Consider the following 13,574-nt stretch of genomic DNA (forward strand, 5'->3'; position numbering starts at 1 on the left):
TATATACTTAGCTTCATAAGACCATGAGAAAAGGTAAAAAACTATGAAGTGAGTTAATATAGCTTGTGAATATAACAGTTGGCATAGGCCTGTAGAATAAAGAAATGAATTACATATTATCATGTTTCCCAAATTATCATAGAAACGGATAAGATATTTATGGTTTAAAGAGTTGACAATATTAGTGGGTTCTAAACAGTAAGACTCCAAATCTGTTGAAAGTTTGTGGGATGTTTCACAATAAAAAAATAAAAAAAGTGTGTTGTTGTTTTAATATTCTGTTTACAAAATGTACAGGAAGAGTCAAAGTCAACAAACCTAGCAGTAAGCAATATAATTAGCATCATTTTTTTATACGTTAGGTACATTTCTGAGCTGTACTTCCTTAGCTTCATTAGAAATAAAGTCATAATACGTTAAAAGCCTTCTCCAGTTTATGTTCTCATCTTTAGAGAGACCATACATATTCTTTTCTTTTTTTTACCATACATACTCGAGACGCCAACTAGCTAGAAGGTGACGTAGCCCGCATTACGTCATAGTCAGCTGTTTGATGAGGAAGTAAACAACATTCAAGTGAACGGGCAACACGGCGGAGAAAGGTACAGCACAGTGCTGCAGTTACACGTAGCTAACATTTCAATTAGATTTCATTTCATTAACCGTCTGAGTTAGCTTGTTGGGCTGTTTATTGGCACAGTTTGCTTCCAGCAGGTGAATAGTATTTGACTTTAGAACATGAAGTAGCCTATAAAGTTGCTTCTCGGCTCTGCTGTTAGATGAGCTTCAGCTAACGTTGCGGTCTCCACCGCCCTGCGTCCCATTGGGCTTACTGTTGTTTATCTAGGTCTATCTTATCTTTAAACCAAGGAGAACTATGTGCACCCTTCTTGTTACCTGGTTGAACTCGAATGAGCCCTTTGTAAACTTTGCTGTTAGACACCTAGCTACTATACCTTAAAGTGGTGGACACTAGTTAAGTATTTACTCAAGTAGGCCTTCTCTAATTGTACTTTACTTGGATATTTCCATGTTCTGATACGTTATACCTCTACTCCATTACAATTCAAAGGGGATTGTTAGCTAGTAGTCTCACATGAAACAAGTTTAGATATAGGGGAATTCACAAGCTAGCAGCCACCTGCAACATTAAAGTGATGTACACATTAATGCATCAATAATTATAATTGAAATGCACATTGAGTGCTTTCTTACTTACATCTGGTACATTAAGTATATTTTAACGCTACTACTTTTGTACTTTTTTACTTTATGTCAATCAATGAAGGACTTTTACGTGTAACAACATATTTCTGCACTGTAAAGATCTGAGTACTTTTTCCACCACGTTTAACTGACTATTGTATTACTACTATTGACTATCACTACAAACAAATTGATTTACCGACTAATAATCATATATATATCAATCTCAATAATCAAATGCTGTTTATAGTTAATAATCTGTATTACCACCTGAAAGACTTGCAGTATGACTTGCAATTTGCTCATCAAGACTTCTGACTGGACCTGGACTCTCCCTTAAGGACTTGAGACTTGCTCCCAAAAGATTAACAACAACAAACAAAGTAAAAAAAAAACAAAAAAACTTTGCTTTATGTAATAAAATATCAATGTATTGCTTTGTCAAATCTTTGTGAATCTGGTGCCCATATATTTGGATTTAAAGGAATCCTTTGTCCTTTTACATAATGCTTTCTCATTCCCTCTATGTCAACTTTAGGACCGGCTCTCCAAATGACGTCCCTCATTTGCACTTTACAAGACCATCGAGACGATGTCAACTGGTGTGCCTTCTCTGGCAAACTGTTTGCCACATGTTCCGGGGACAAAACTCTCAGGATATACAACACCTGTGACTTCTCGGAGCTGCCCTTTTCACCGCTGTCAGGACATGGCTACGGCGTCCACTGCTGCTGCTTCAGCACTTGCGGACAGTTCCTTGTCTCGTGTTCGACTGATGCAACCACGATGGTTTGGTCCACTGTCACGGGTGAGATCGAGGCCGTCCTGGAGCACCCTGGTCGTAGTCCTGTGAGGATCTGTGCACTCTCTCCTGACTCTGCTCACCTGGTTTCTGGGGCATCTGACGGCACTTTGGCTCTGTGGGATTTCCCCTCCAAACAGCTGCACAGGTACAGTGGATAACTTTCTATAGAGCTGAAACGATTCAAATTTTAATTGACAAGCAATCGGAAAATCAATTATTAGGTTGGGTTATAAGTTTGATTTCAGATTTTTTGTGACTAAGTGATTGATAGATTAAATAGTAGAATATTCAGCAGATCAAATGATAATGAAGATAATTTGGTAATTGCAGCCCTACTGTGAAAGTCTCTTTCATAACACGACATATTTGCAGCGACACTATCCTGACATCAGCCTGTTACATGCATTCCTACACTTAAATGCTAATAATATTTAATGAAATTGAAAAAGTGCACCACTTGATGCAGCTGCGGTTGGTTGTGTTTTTGTAAAGGACTGGAGCTGTGTCTGACACGACGATGGTGGCCTGCTCCTTCAGCCCCTGCAGTCAGGTGTTCATGAGCGGCTCCAACTACGGGGACCTGCGTCTGTGGGACCTGGACATGAACCAGCTTCTTGTAGAAAAAAATGCCCACGACCTGGGGGTCACCTGCTGCACCTTTGCTCCCAACATCCTCAGTGGTGAGGACCATTGCTGCATGTTTATCAACTACGGCTCACTCATGCTTATCTCAAACTCAATACTACACTAATTTAGTTTGTTTTTGGCAAGATTCCCTCAAATTTGATTACCAAATAATTTGACAGTGATATGTACAGAGGTACGACATTTTACAGTTTAACTATAGAAAGTTTTATTTTTATCTATGTCTATTTTTTTAAATAATTTGTGGGGTGTTTTAGGCCTTTATTATTTATATAGGACAGTTGAAGATGTGAAAGGGGAGAGAGAGGGGGGTATGACATGAAGCAAAGGGCCTCAGGTTGGAGTTGAACCTGCAGCCGCTGCAACAAGGTCTAAGGGGGACGCACGCTCCACCAGGTAATCCATCTACTGTAGGTTCCCCAGACAAAGAAAGTTTTATCAAATATGTGCGCAAAAGTAAATATAAGATACATTAACATTTCATTTTGGCCAGTAACTTACTGGAAATTAAATCTATAAATATAACTACAATTAAGAAAAACAAGGGTTGACTGTACATGAAACTGCAGCTTATAAAATTCTATTACATTTTGCAAATCTGTCAACATATATAACTATATCTCTGATGAGGTGGTTTTGGCTGATAATATCAGTTGGGTTTTACATAAAGCATGCATGTCTCTTAGTTACAGTTCCTGTCCAAAAACATCTACCGACTGATTGATTACAGTGTGTTTGGTATCATGCAATCTTATTTGATTGTTTGTTTTGTTGAGGCCTTTATTTGACAGGACAGCTTAATCTTTATGTTGTCTTCCTGGGTTAAAAAATTGACAAAAATTTGATATTTGTGTCCCTTTTTTCAGACTTTTTCAATTTTTATAGTTTTCAATAACATCACCTTACTACCGCTAGTTTTACAATACTTTTTGGAATCCATTGTCAATACTCCTCATTTATATAGAATTATACCTAGTATTTGAGTTAAAAAAGCAAAGATTTTGAGTTATTTTGACTAATAGTTAAGATCAGAGGAACGTACAGATGAGTTTTGTCAGTAATGAAAGTGATCAATTGTATTTGCAAAGAGCGTTGTATGGAATCCAATCCATTTTTTTGTGGCAATTTGGCTGAAAAGAAACCCATATTTCCAATATAGACTTTTTTAAAGTGGTCAAATTTGACCCCAGGACAACAGGAGTGTTAAGACAAGAAAGGGGAGAGAGAAGGGGAACAACATGCTGCAAAGGACCGCAGGTTAGAATCTAACCCGCGGCTGCTGTGGTGAACTAACCAGCTAGCAGGTGAGCTAACAAGCTAGCAGGTGAGCTAACCAGCTAGCAGGTGAGCTAACCAGCTAGCAGGTGAGCTAACTAGGCACCCCTGTTTTTCTGTTGTTTTCTTTTTAGGTGTTCAAGTTGTGCAGTTTCGTTTGGCGTCCTGTGGACAAGACAGTCATCTGAAGATCTGGGCCATTAACAAGTTCAGCTCAGGAGGTTGAGTGACTTATGTTTACCTGTCTTTTCATCCTGAAAGATCTATCTTTACCTCAAAGGATCCTTTCTAATTCAGTCATAATAACAACCTCCTATGGTCATCAGCTAAGATTGTAAACCTGGGTTATCCATGTACACTGTTCCTGTGTTGCAGACCATGTATGTAGTTAACAACTGTTCCAAGCGCTGCCATACAAGGCAGAATTAGGTTTTAATATATATGTGTAGGGGTTGTTATTGTCTGAACAGTGGATAAGCCGAGGCATGGCTCTGTGTGGGAGAAACTCCCCTCTGCTCGTACACTACTTGAAAAAAACTTGACACAAGAGTGAGACTGAATACTGTTGTTTGCAGTTTCCGTATCATCTAACTTCAGTCCGATTACAGCCCTCAGAGGCACACCCCTTCATTTGTGTAACTGGTTTGTAATATATCAGTACCAGTATTTAAAAACAAATTCACTGGTGCTGCCAAAATAAAAGTAGATTTAGCGTATACAAGTTTCTCCTAAGGTAACCGTCACTCACTCACAGCACAATCCGGTCTTCATAAAGAAAGGTACACCCTGTAACATGGCTTGCGGGTCAATTTGACATCAGTCAGGGAAAATGTTTATTGCGTGTATAACTATAATTATTGTCTCTCTCTGTCTCTGGCAGGCTATAAGATGCAGCTCCTGCACACATTAACTGGCCAGTCGGCCCCGGTCCTCTCCTGTGCGTACTCCTCAGATGGGCAGCTGCTTGTGTCTGGGTAGGATCCCTAACAGGGTTAAGGATGCGTATTGGGGACTTTGAATGTTTCAGCCTCGTAATACAGATTGTATATATTCTGTTCATTTCTGACAACCATTTTCCAAAGCTTATGTTAGGTTTTTAGATTCATTTTAGCCAATAATTTCTGTTGGTACCAATGCAGTATGAAAATTAGCCTGCAGAGACTTAAATTGGCTTAAAACAGAGAACCCGTCACAGTATAATTTAATCGTCCTTACTTACAACTTGGGTCCAAATTATGCTTATATTGCATAGGAATATTATTTTGTGGTGAATATGTGACTGACTGCTGCTATCGGACGAATGCACCACTCCCTGAGCTGTCATTTGTCAATCAAAGTCCTGGCAGCTGCAATAATTCTAATAATTTTAAACCAATGTCTGCCTGGAAAACAAATATTTTAAGAAACTTTGAGAAACAATTGTACACAAATTGTATTTAATGGACTAAAACATGTTAAAACCGCCTGCCTGTTTCTTTACCAGACACATTGAAACTGTTTCTAACCCTTGTGATTCCCTTAAAAAATTGCTTTAGTTGTGAGCCATGTGCTTAATCTATATTTTACATAAATCTCCTGATCTTCAATAGATCAGCACCATGTCTTGATCTATTTAGGATCAAACAATTTATGTAAAATATAGATTGTTTGCCTGGATGAAGAAGTAGGCCACAACTAACACAAATATAAGAATGCAATCCTTCAGTGGAACCACTGGAGGGAGTCATGGCATGCTTTATCCGTGTGTGCGTAGATCTTAACATGCTGTACCATATAGCCAGTTATTTAATATATTGCTCACATAGTACACCAGCACCACACAGTCACTAATGAAAATGTCCAATTAAAGCTATATTTCAACTAGTAATTAGAGTGACCATCCCAAGACGGTCACTTGGGTAAATTTGACCATTGTGATGTAGGATTTTCAAATTAAAGGCTTTGAAAATGTTCTGTTACATATTTTAACTATTTTTCAGGCTACTCTGAAAAAAAAAAAACCTGTTTAGCTAGACTCATTTCACCTCAGGGTGATAGTACACCACTCCCAGCCTGTTACTCGAGGAACATAGGACCATTCTGATGTAGGATTTTAAAACTCTTTTTCAGGCTATCACTCTGAGGTGAAAGTAGTCTGGCTAAACAGGAGGAGAGCAGCCTAAAAAAAGAGTTACAATATGGCTTTAATTGGACATTTTCAAAGCCTTAAATTTTTAAATCCTACTTCAGAATGGTCCAAAATTACCCGAGTGACCATCTCGGAGTGTTTGTAGAGGAGCCAATAAGAGTTACTATAAGGCTTTAATTCCTAGCCATAATGTTTTATCTTTTATCCCTTCAGCTCTGTGGACAAAACTGTGGCACTCTATGATGCTGTGAGTACCCCTTCTTTCTGCTGATAGACTTATTTTCTGCTCCATTAATAACACAATGTTTATATTTGGTTTGTACTGCACTTTGTGTGTTTGCAGAATAATGCAGTTTTGCTATACACACTGAACCAGCACGAGAGGTAAATACTCACTTGATGTATATTTATATTGATGTGGTTACATTTTGTTGATTGGACTTTTTTATTGAATGAAAGCATGAGTAAATATAATAATTTCTCTATCTATCTATACTGTATGTGTGTGTGTGTGTGTGTGTGTGTAAATATGTATTATTTTATGCCAAAATATCAATTTTTATCTATTTCGGCATTTGTTTTTGACTTATTATATATTCTTAAATGTTCCTTCACATGTTTGTGTTTTGACAAAATTCTTATATTGAGATGTTTATGTTTCAGTTAAACACTTCTACTCCACCATAGAGTTTAGATTCTGTGCTGAAGCTTGAGCCCAAACCCGACTCAACCGATATTTCCCGCCACGATCCTCGGGCCAAGCCGGGCCCTTGATCAAGCATTTGGGTTTTTAAGCATTACGTTACTAGCCTAACTGGGTGGGGAGAAAGTAATACCCACGGAATAAAAAGTTGTCAGGTTTAATTCAGGCTTGGGCTCATAATCACAGTTAATAATGCGTCGGGCCGGACCGGGCTCGGACACAACGTGCACAGTCTGGGGTAGGGCCGGGCTTGATTTTTTTGGGGCCCGAGATAAGCTTTACTCCACCACTTACACACTAGATGTTGTTTGTGCAGAATTCCTAAAAGAGATCTTTCACATAGTTTCTCTGGTGACTGGCGATAACTGTTCTGTTTACAAACAAAAGCTCAGCCTGTCTGTAATAATATTTCTGGGGAAAGTTTACTGCAAAATGCTTTGCCGTGCCAACACTGAAGAATATTTGGGTACTGGTGGTATTTCTAATTATGGACCTATTTTGTTTTTGAGATAATTGGACAAATATCATGAGACATCACATTGAGCTATTTCCACACTATTTTTCTTTAGTTTTGATGCCATAAATTGTTGTCTAAAACAAGCAGTAAATGTCAGACATTTGACCTATGAGCACTCATTTACAACATGATCTCGCCACAGACAGCATCTTGAATAGATTATGACCCAGTGAGGTCACAAAACATGCATTTATCATTTTCAGAAAAAGGTAGGACGGCTATCACTGCGTCTCTTCCCCCTACACAGACACACGTACACATAAGCCACAGCTGAAGGATCCAACTTACAAGTTATTTAAGTCCATCCAGCCACCTGTGATTGAAAGGCAGAGAGCTCACATCCTTTCAGTGGGCCAAATGAAAGTCATTTTGGAAAATCACTAACTGAAGTGGAAGTAGATGAGGCAAGTTGAGAGAAAGTGGATAAATGGCAAAAAGTGAACCACAACACCTGACAAAATGCCTCGTGGAAACACATTTGACTTTAAAAAAGCTGAAAAAATAACAGTTTGAGAGTATCTTGAGGTTTGTCTTTCTCTAAATTCTCACTGGAGGTTTTTAAAAGATGTTGATTGAAGCCATCTTGCTCTTGTGAATCAACATGTCTGAGCGATCCAGCTTGGGTTTTAAAGATATTTGTCTTCATTAACGTTGCATTGACTTTCTTGAATCTCCTGAACATTTCATTTGGATCCTTATTCAGCTCTTAGGGCAGCCTTTGACGTGGTAAGCTATCACTGAATTTGCCCTCTGATGGAGAACATTTGCATCACTGCCAGCCATGTAGGTCTGGTATTGAGCCGTGGTGCCTACCTTTTTACCCTGTAAGCCGAACTGCAGCCTCAGACTGTGAGGCTGCTGGCCTTATAGCTGCTATGAAGCTCAGGAGTAAGATTTTGGGCTTTTGGCTTAAGCTTCTGAATGTTTTCAGTGGAACTGCTTAAAGATCTGATGCTCACAGAATCACTGTGTCAAGTTACTTACTTTTACAAAAAACATGTAGGCTATATAATTATATATTAGGATGATATTTGCCTTTTCATACATACATCACATTACAAAGTTCTCTTTTTAGCCCTTTAAAGATTTTTTTTGTTATTACTGAGAAACGTTTTTGTTAACAGCCCTAACATTGTGTTCTGTCCTGGTGCAGGTACGTGACGGCATGTTCCTTCTCTCCAACTTTACCTCTAATTGCTACAGGATCTATGGATAAGACTGTAAACATCTGGAGGCTGGAGGACAGATGCAATAACCATGGTGGGTAACACACACACACACACATACACACACACACACACACACACATCACTCCAATAGAGTAACATCTTTATATTTTGATGACTAATTACATGTCTTGTCATCTATTTTTTGTCTGTCTCCTTTGCCAAACCTTGTGTCCAATGGACAGGCGGGAAGTCGTTGCCCGGTTAGTTTTTAATTTGAAACTTATATTTTTACACATGACACTTAAAAGGAAGGGACAGACAATTCCAATGGTACATACTAGTTAAATCTTTAGCAGAGTTGCTTGTAGCGTTTAATGTGTCCGTGTGTTAAGATATTGTGTTAAACTGGTTTCATCTTGTTGTGAAGGGCACAGGCGCTCTCTTTCCTTAATCTCTCTTCAGTCTCAAGTTTGCTGAAAGATTGCATTGCATTTCTCATGTTTACTTCTTCTGTGTGTTTTAGAGCAGTCTGCTTTGACTTCAAGTGAAGGTAGGAAGGAAGAAAAAATGCCTTGCTGTATATTATACAACACTGGGAGGCATTTAATCATTAAACATGACTTAATGAGACACCACTGCTCAAACAATATGCAAAAAACCTTATCATGTAATTGTTATTGGGTGCAAAGTCCAAGTTTGGTTTAACATTTATGTCTGCAATGTACAAGCTCCTCTGTGTCAATCAGAATGTCGATGAACCCTCCAGACATTTATTTCTATCTTTACACAGCCCCCTAATCAATAATTAGTCAGCAGGATTTCAAGATAGTGTTGCATGGAGAGAATTTGGCCATTTTCCAAAAGGTGCTGCAGCCGACAAGGACTGAGCATCTCACTTTGCCTCACCCTCTCAGGGAGAACCTCAGCGGGCCGATCCAAGCTGCTGGTCAGCGATTGGTCAGAGGGGGATGTGTCAGCGTGGCTGGTGGACGAAAGCCTCGAGGGATTGGTGGACAAATTCAGGGCCAACAACATAGATGGGACGGAGCTGCTCAGCCTCACCAAGGAAACACTGGCGTCAGAGCTGCACATAGGTGAGGAAGCATCGCAGACTGCTCAGCGGGTGTAATGCCACTTCTTCAGCCCCCCCCCCCCCGTTCTCTCATACTTGTAATGCTTGCTTTTGCCTGAAATGTAAGAATATAAAAGCGGTCTTATGGGTATTACCCGCCTGGTCTTCTGTCAGAATGAACATGGACGCATGTGGATTAGGATGTTTGTACCTTTTTACATGGATAAAAGACGGCACATTAAATTAAAGTAAGGGTGAAGGAATGAGTGAATGTTAATGGGGGTTTTAGTCAGCAAGATTACATAATATTAGGCTTCACTGCAAACATACTCAGCTTTGCCTCAGCAGTTCTGATTTTAATCTGAAACAAATCATCAGTTACATAACCCAATACCCTAAAAATTATTTCCCATAAGGTATACAGTGGATTAACACCTAATATACAGTAAATAGGCCCCCTTGGTTATTTCCAAGTCTGTCTGAAATGTTTTTACATCAGACTTAATCTCATATATTTTTAATCTTTGCAACCACAAGGCTAAAGTATGAGGGCTGTGGATGTCAGGCTACCAGCTCGGCCAGTGTTTGTCATGTAGTTGTTAGCAAACGTTTGATGTGTTGCCGTGTCGTCATTTCCATCCCACAGTGGCTGTCAATCACTCCTCAGTTTACATAGCTCCAGCGCCGTTACAGCTTGTGTTCACTGTTTTTAGTAACGTTGCACAAATCCCATTTTTTGAGCATAACTAATTTAGGAGAACACAATTGAGTAGCAACGTGTTATATCTGAGCAATGATAAACAAAGATGGGAGTGAAATCAATAATTTTCAATAAAGAAGCAGAATAACTCAAATAAACAGTGTTCCTGTTAGATTTTTAGGGAGTCTACAAAGAACATTGGGTACAATGTTAGTTAACTTCTAAATTTGAATAAATGTTTCAAATTACTCAGGCAGTCATGTTCTGCAACACGGTGTTACGGAAAAAACTGTATTCAAACTAAAATGGACTTGAGTGCCTGCTTAGTATTTAACGTTGAATTAGACGGTTAGCAGATGTGATCTGCTCCCACCATGTTCTCTCTCACCCACGCTCACATTTTTACATCCATGAGGGAAAAGTGTTAAACGCAGAAATAACAAATCAATATCAAGAAAAACCTTGATGTTGATGTGATTGTGTATCTTAGTGTTTGGGTCAGTTTAGCTTGTTCCTCTTGAGGCTCCAGTGGTTATTATTGTAATGAGAGCACACAAAGTCATTTTTCTTTTCTAGTAAATGTCCGTATTCTCTTGCTTGCTTGCGTGCGTGCGTGCGTGCGTGCGTGCGTGCGTGCGTGCGTGTGTGTGTGTGTGTGTGTGTGTGTAGAGTCAGTAGGCCTGCGCAGTAAAATCCTGAGGAAGGTGGAGGAGCTGAAGAGTGATTCAGTATGTTCAGGCATCCCTGATGAGTTCCTGTGTCCAATCACCAGGGAGCTGATGAGGGAACCAGTCATTGCTGCTGGTAAGCAAAGATCAGACATTTTTCACTTAACACAATTTACATAAAATGACACAACATATAAGTTAGAGTCAGCTCTTGGGACTTTATAGTTGTTTGTTTCTTAAGTATAAATGGATTTGCTTGTATTTAGGGGTCCAAGCCCGAGAGGTTTTTATAGGATAACAATTTGCGCATATTACACAAACAACATATTTGTGTAGCTACTGTAACTATGAAAACACAAACTTTGCCTTATCTTGGCCAAAATAAATGCTATCAACACGGAACTTTGTATTTTTGTTTTCCAAGACGCTCTAGGGGTCCGACCCCCGCATTTAAAACAAATTGGCCACTAGGGGGCACCACAAGTACAACACGTTTATATCCCATGAACAGCTCATCTGATTTTTTAGAAATTTAGGGTGTACCATCTAAGGCCACTCCTTAGTCCACCGTTACAGTCGGGTACTGATTGGTGAAAGTGGGCGTGGCCTATGGGACCCACGTTTGGATTAACCACTTATACAAAAGCCATTACCTTTAAATGTACAGGGTAGATTTACAATGGACCTCACCTACCAAGAATGTACAAGTGGACAACTAGGTGGTGCTATAATGATGTCAAAGGTGTTTTTGCCCATAACTCACACATTACTCTTTGCACATTAGTAAAGAACAGATACACGTGTTTTTAGAATGAAGTTGAGTCACGTGATATAGTCCGCTTCCATTTCCGTTAAGGTGTTTTTTTTCCGCAATATTGCACAATGTGCAAAACATACTGTTTCAACTGGTCTGCACAGAACCTGGTACCTAGCATCTCAAGATATACCTGATATAGCTAGCCACAAAACACAAACTTAAGCATATCTCGGCTAAATTAAAAGGTATCAGACCTGTACCAAATTTGTTGAAGATCGGTCAAAAGGGGGCACTATAATCAATGTGGACGCATTTTGAGCCATAACTAAATCAATGTAAACTGGAAATCTGCAAAGCCAATGTACTACAGACGTTGAAGATCACACTTCATAATATTTCCTGCAGTTCTAGTTGTTTGTGTTATTTGAGTAAACGATAAACATCTGCCAACAGATGGATACTCGTATGAAAGAGAGGCCATCGATAGCTGGATCAACCAAAAGAACCGATCCAGCCCCATGACCAACCTTCCCTTACTGACCACTCTGCTCACCCCTAATCACACCCTGAAGATGGCTATTGGCCGCTGGAAGACCAGCCACTAGCATCTGAAAGACCTTGGACACACCCACATATTTCCCCCAAAGTAGTAAGAAACCACAGAATTCCAGGTATAAGTGATTTTGTTCCATTTGAGGCATCCGAACACTGTGTTAGTTTCTTTGTTGCATTAATTTACAATGTTGAGATTTGGCATCTTAAGCTACAAAGAGAGTGAATATTGGACTTACATTCACCGTGTGACCACAAACTCAACTCCAAATGAATGATCATGTTGCTCTGTAACTGCTGGATGTGTAAATAAGCAACTGTAAGCCGACAAATTCACAATATTAACTTACAAGGTAATATGCTTAATGTTGTGTTTACAGCTGGTTTCCACTGCTCCAAGTGACCAAAACAATCAGTTATATCAGATTTATTATTCACTAGTCCCGCTTTGTCAAACATATCTTCACAGTGCTGTGGAATAAGGTCTGGCTACACCCCACATCAATTCTGGGACAGGAGAAAAAAATGCTCTGGTTTGTTTGCATTTCTTCAAACCAATCACAGTCGTCTTGGGCGGCGCTATGGAAGAAGTGGAGGTTGTTCTGCAAATATTTTCTCGGGAAGGAACTTATTTTTGTGGAACATTTGCACCCGGCAAAATTAAATGCCACATACAATATTAAATAAAGTCAATTGTTCACCCAAGTGAAGGCGTTTACAGACATTGGGGTCTTGTTTGCAAATGATTGGTCGGAGAATCGGCACAGTGGGGGCGGTATTACATTCAATTTATCCCACCGTTGTGACAAAGAGAGAGCTGAGCCAGACGGCAAAGCCCTCGATCTACAGGTCAGAGTTCGTTCCTACCCTCAACTATGGTCAGGAAGGCTGGGTCCGAAAGAACGAGATCCAGGGTACGATCGGCTGAAATGGGTTTCCTCAGGAGGGTGGCTTAGAGATTGGGTGAGGAGCTCAGTCATCCATGAGGAACTCGGAGTAGAGCCGCTGCTCCTTTGCGTTCCAGGCATGTCCAGCTGGGAGGACGCGTTTGGGAAGACCTAGGACCAGGTGGAGGGATTAAATCTCCCCCCTGGTCTGGGGACCCCTCGGTCTCTTCTTACGTTTTTTCAAAACTTTGTCAAAGCTATTTTCGGCGTGTAGCTTGCTAGCTCAAAGTTTGTTGTTAATCCCCTGACGCAAAAGGAGTTTGAGAACAGCAAAGCTGAAAGTCAGGCAGTTATCCTGGAAATATACTTCCACTGATCCAGACTAATTATTCAATGGCCTCTCATCTACGGCTCGGTCCAAGTCCTTAAAAAAACGTTGATCTCTTTGCATTGCTAAAGGTTGGACTTTCTTCACCAGTCACTTACTTTA

At 39.8% G+C, this 13,574-nt stretch overlaps 1 protein-coding gene across 2 annotated transcripts; it reads left to right on the top strand.

Moving 5' to 3' along the window:
• Positions 1-520: 520 nt before the first annotated feature.
• On the top strand, positions 521-13,178 carry wdsub1 (WD repeat, sterile alpha motif and U-box domain containing 1). 2 transcript variants are annotated; one of them, XM_034875658.1, is made up of 13 exons: positions 521-602; positions 1,745-2,156; positions 2,504-2,691; positions 4,066-4,152; positions 4,812-4,905; positions 6,273-6,306; positions 6,403-6,443; positions 8,433-8,539; positions 8,691-8,708; positions 8,972-8,998; positions 9,363-9,542; positions 10,890-11,024; positions 12,099-13,177. In XM_034875658.1, exons 2-13 carry the CDS (start codon positions 1,759-1,761, stop codon positions 12,248-12,250), a joined length of 1,461 nt encoding a protein of 486 aa, XP_034731549.1. In that variant the 5' UTR covers positions 521-602; positions 1,745-1,758; the 3' UTR covers positions 12,251-13,177. The 2 variants fall into 2 exon arrangements, with proteins under 2 accessions (XP_034731549.1, XP_034731558.1); XM_034875667.1 differs by lacking the exon at positions 8,691-8,708 and having other exon boundaries at positions 12,099-13,178.
• Positions 13,179-13,574: the final 396 nt, after the last annotated feature.

The sequence above is a fragment of the Etheostoma cragini genome, chromosome 1 (genome assembly GCF_013103735.1).
Source record: "Etheostoma cragini isolate CJK2018 chromosome 1, CSU_Ecrag_1.0, whole genome shotgun sequence".
Classification (NCBI taxonomy): domain Eukaryota; kingdom Metazoa; phylum Chordata; class Actinopteri; order Perciformes; family Percidae; genus Etheostoma; species Etheostoma cragini.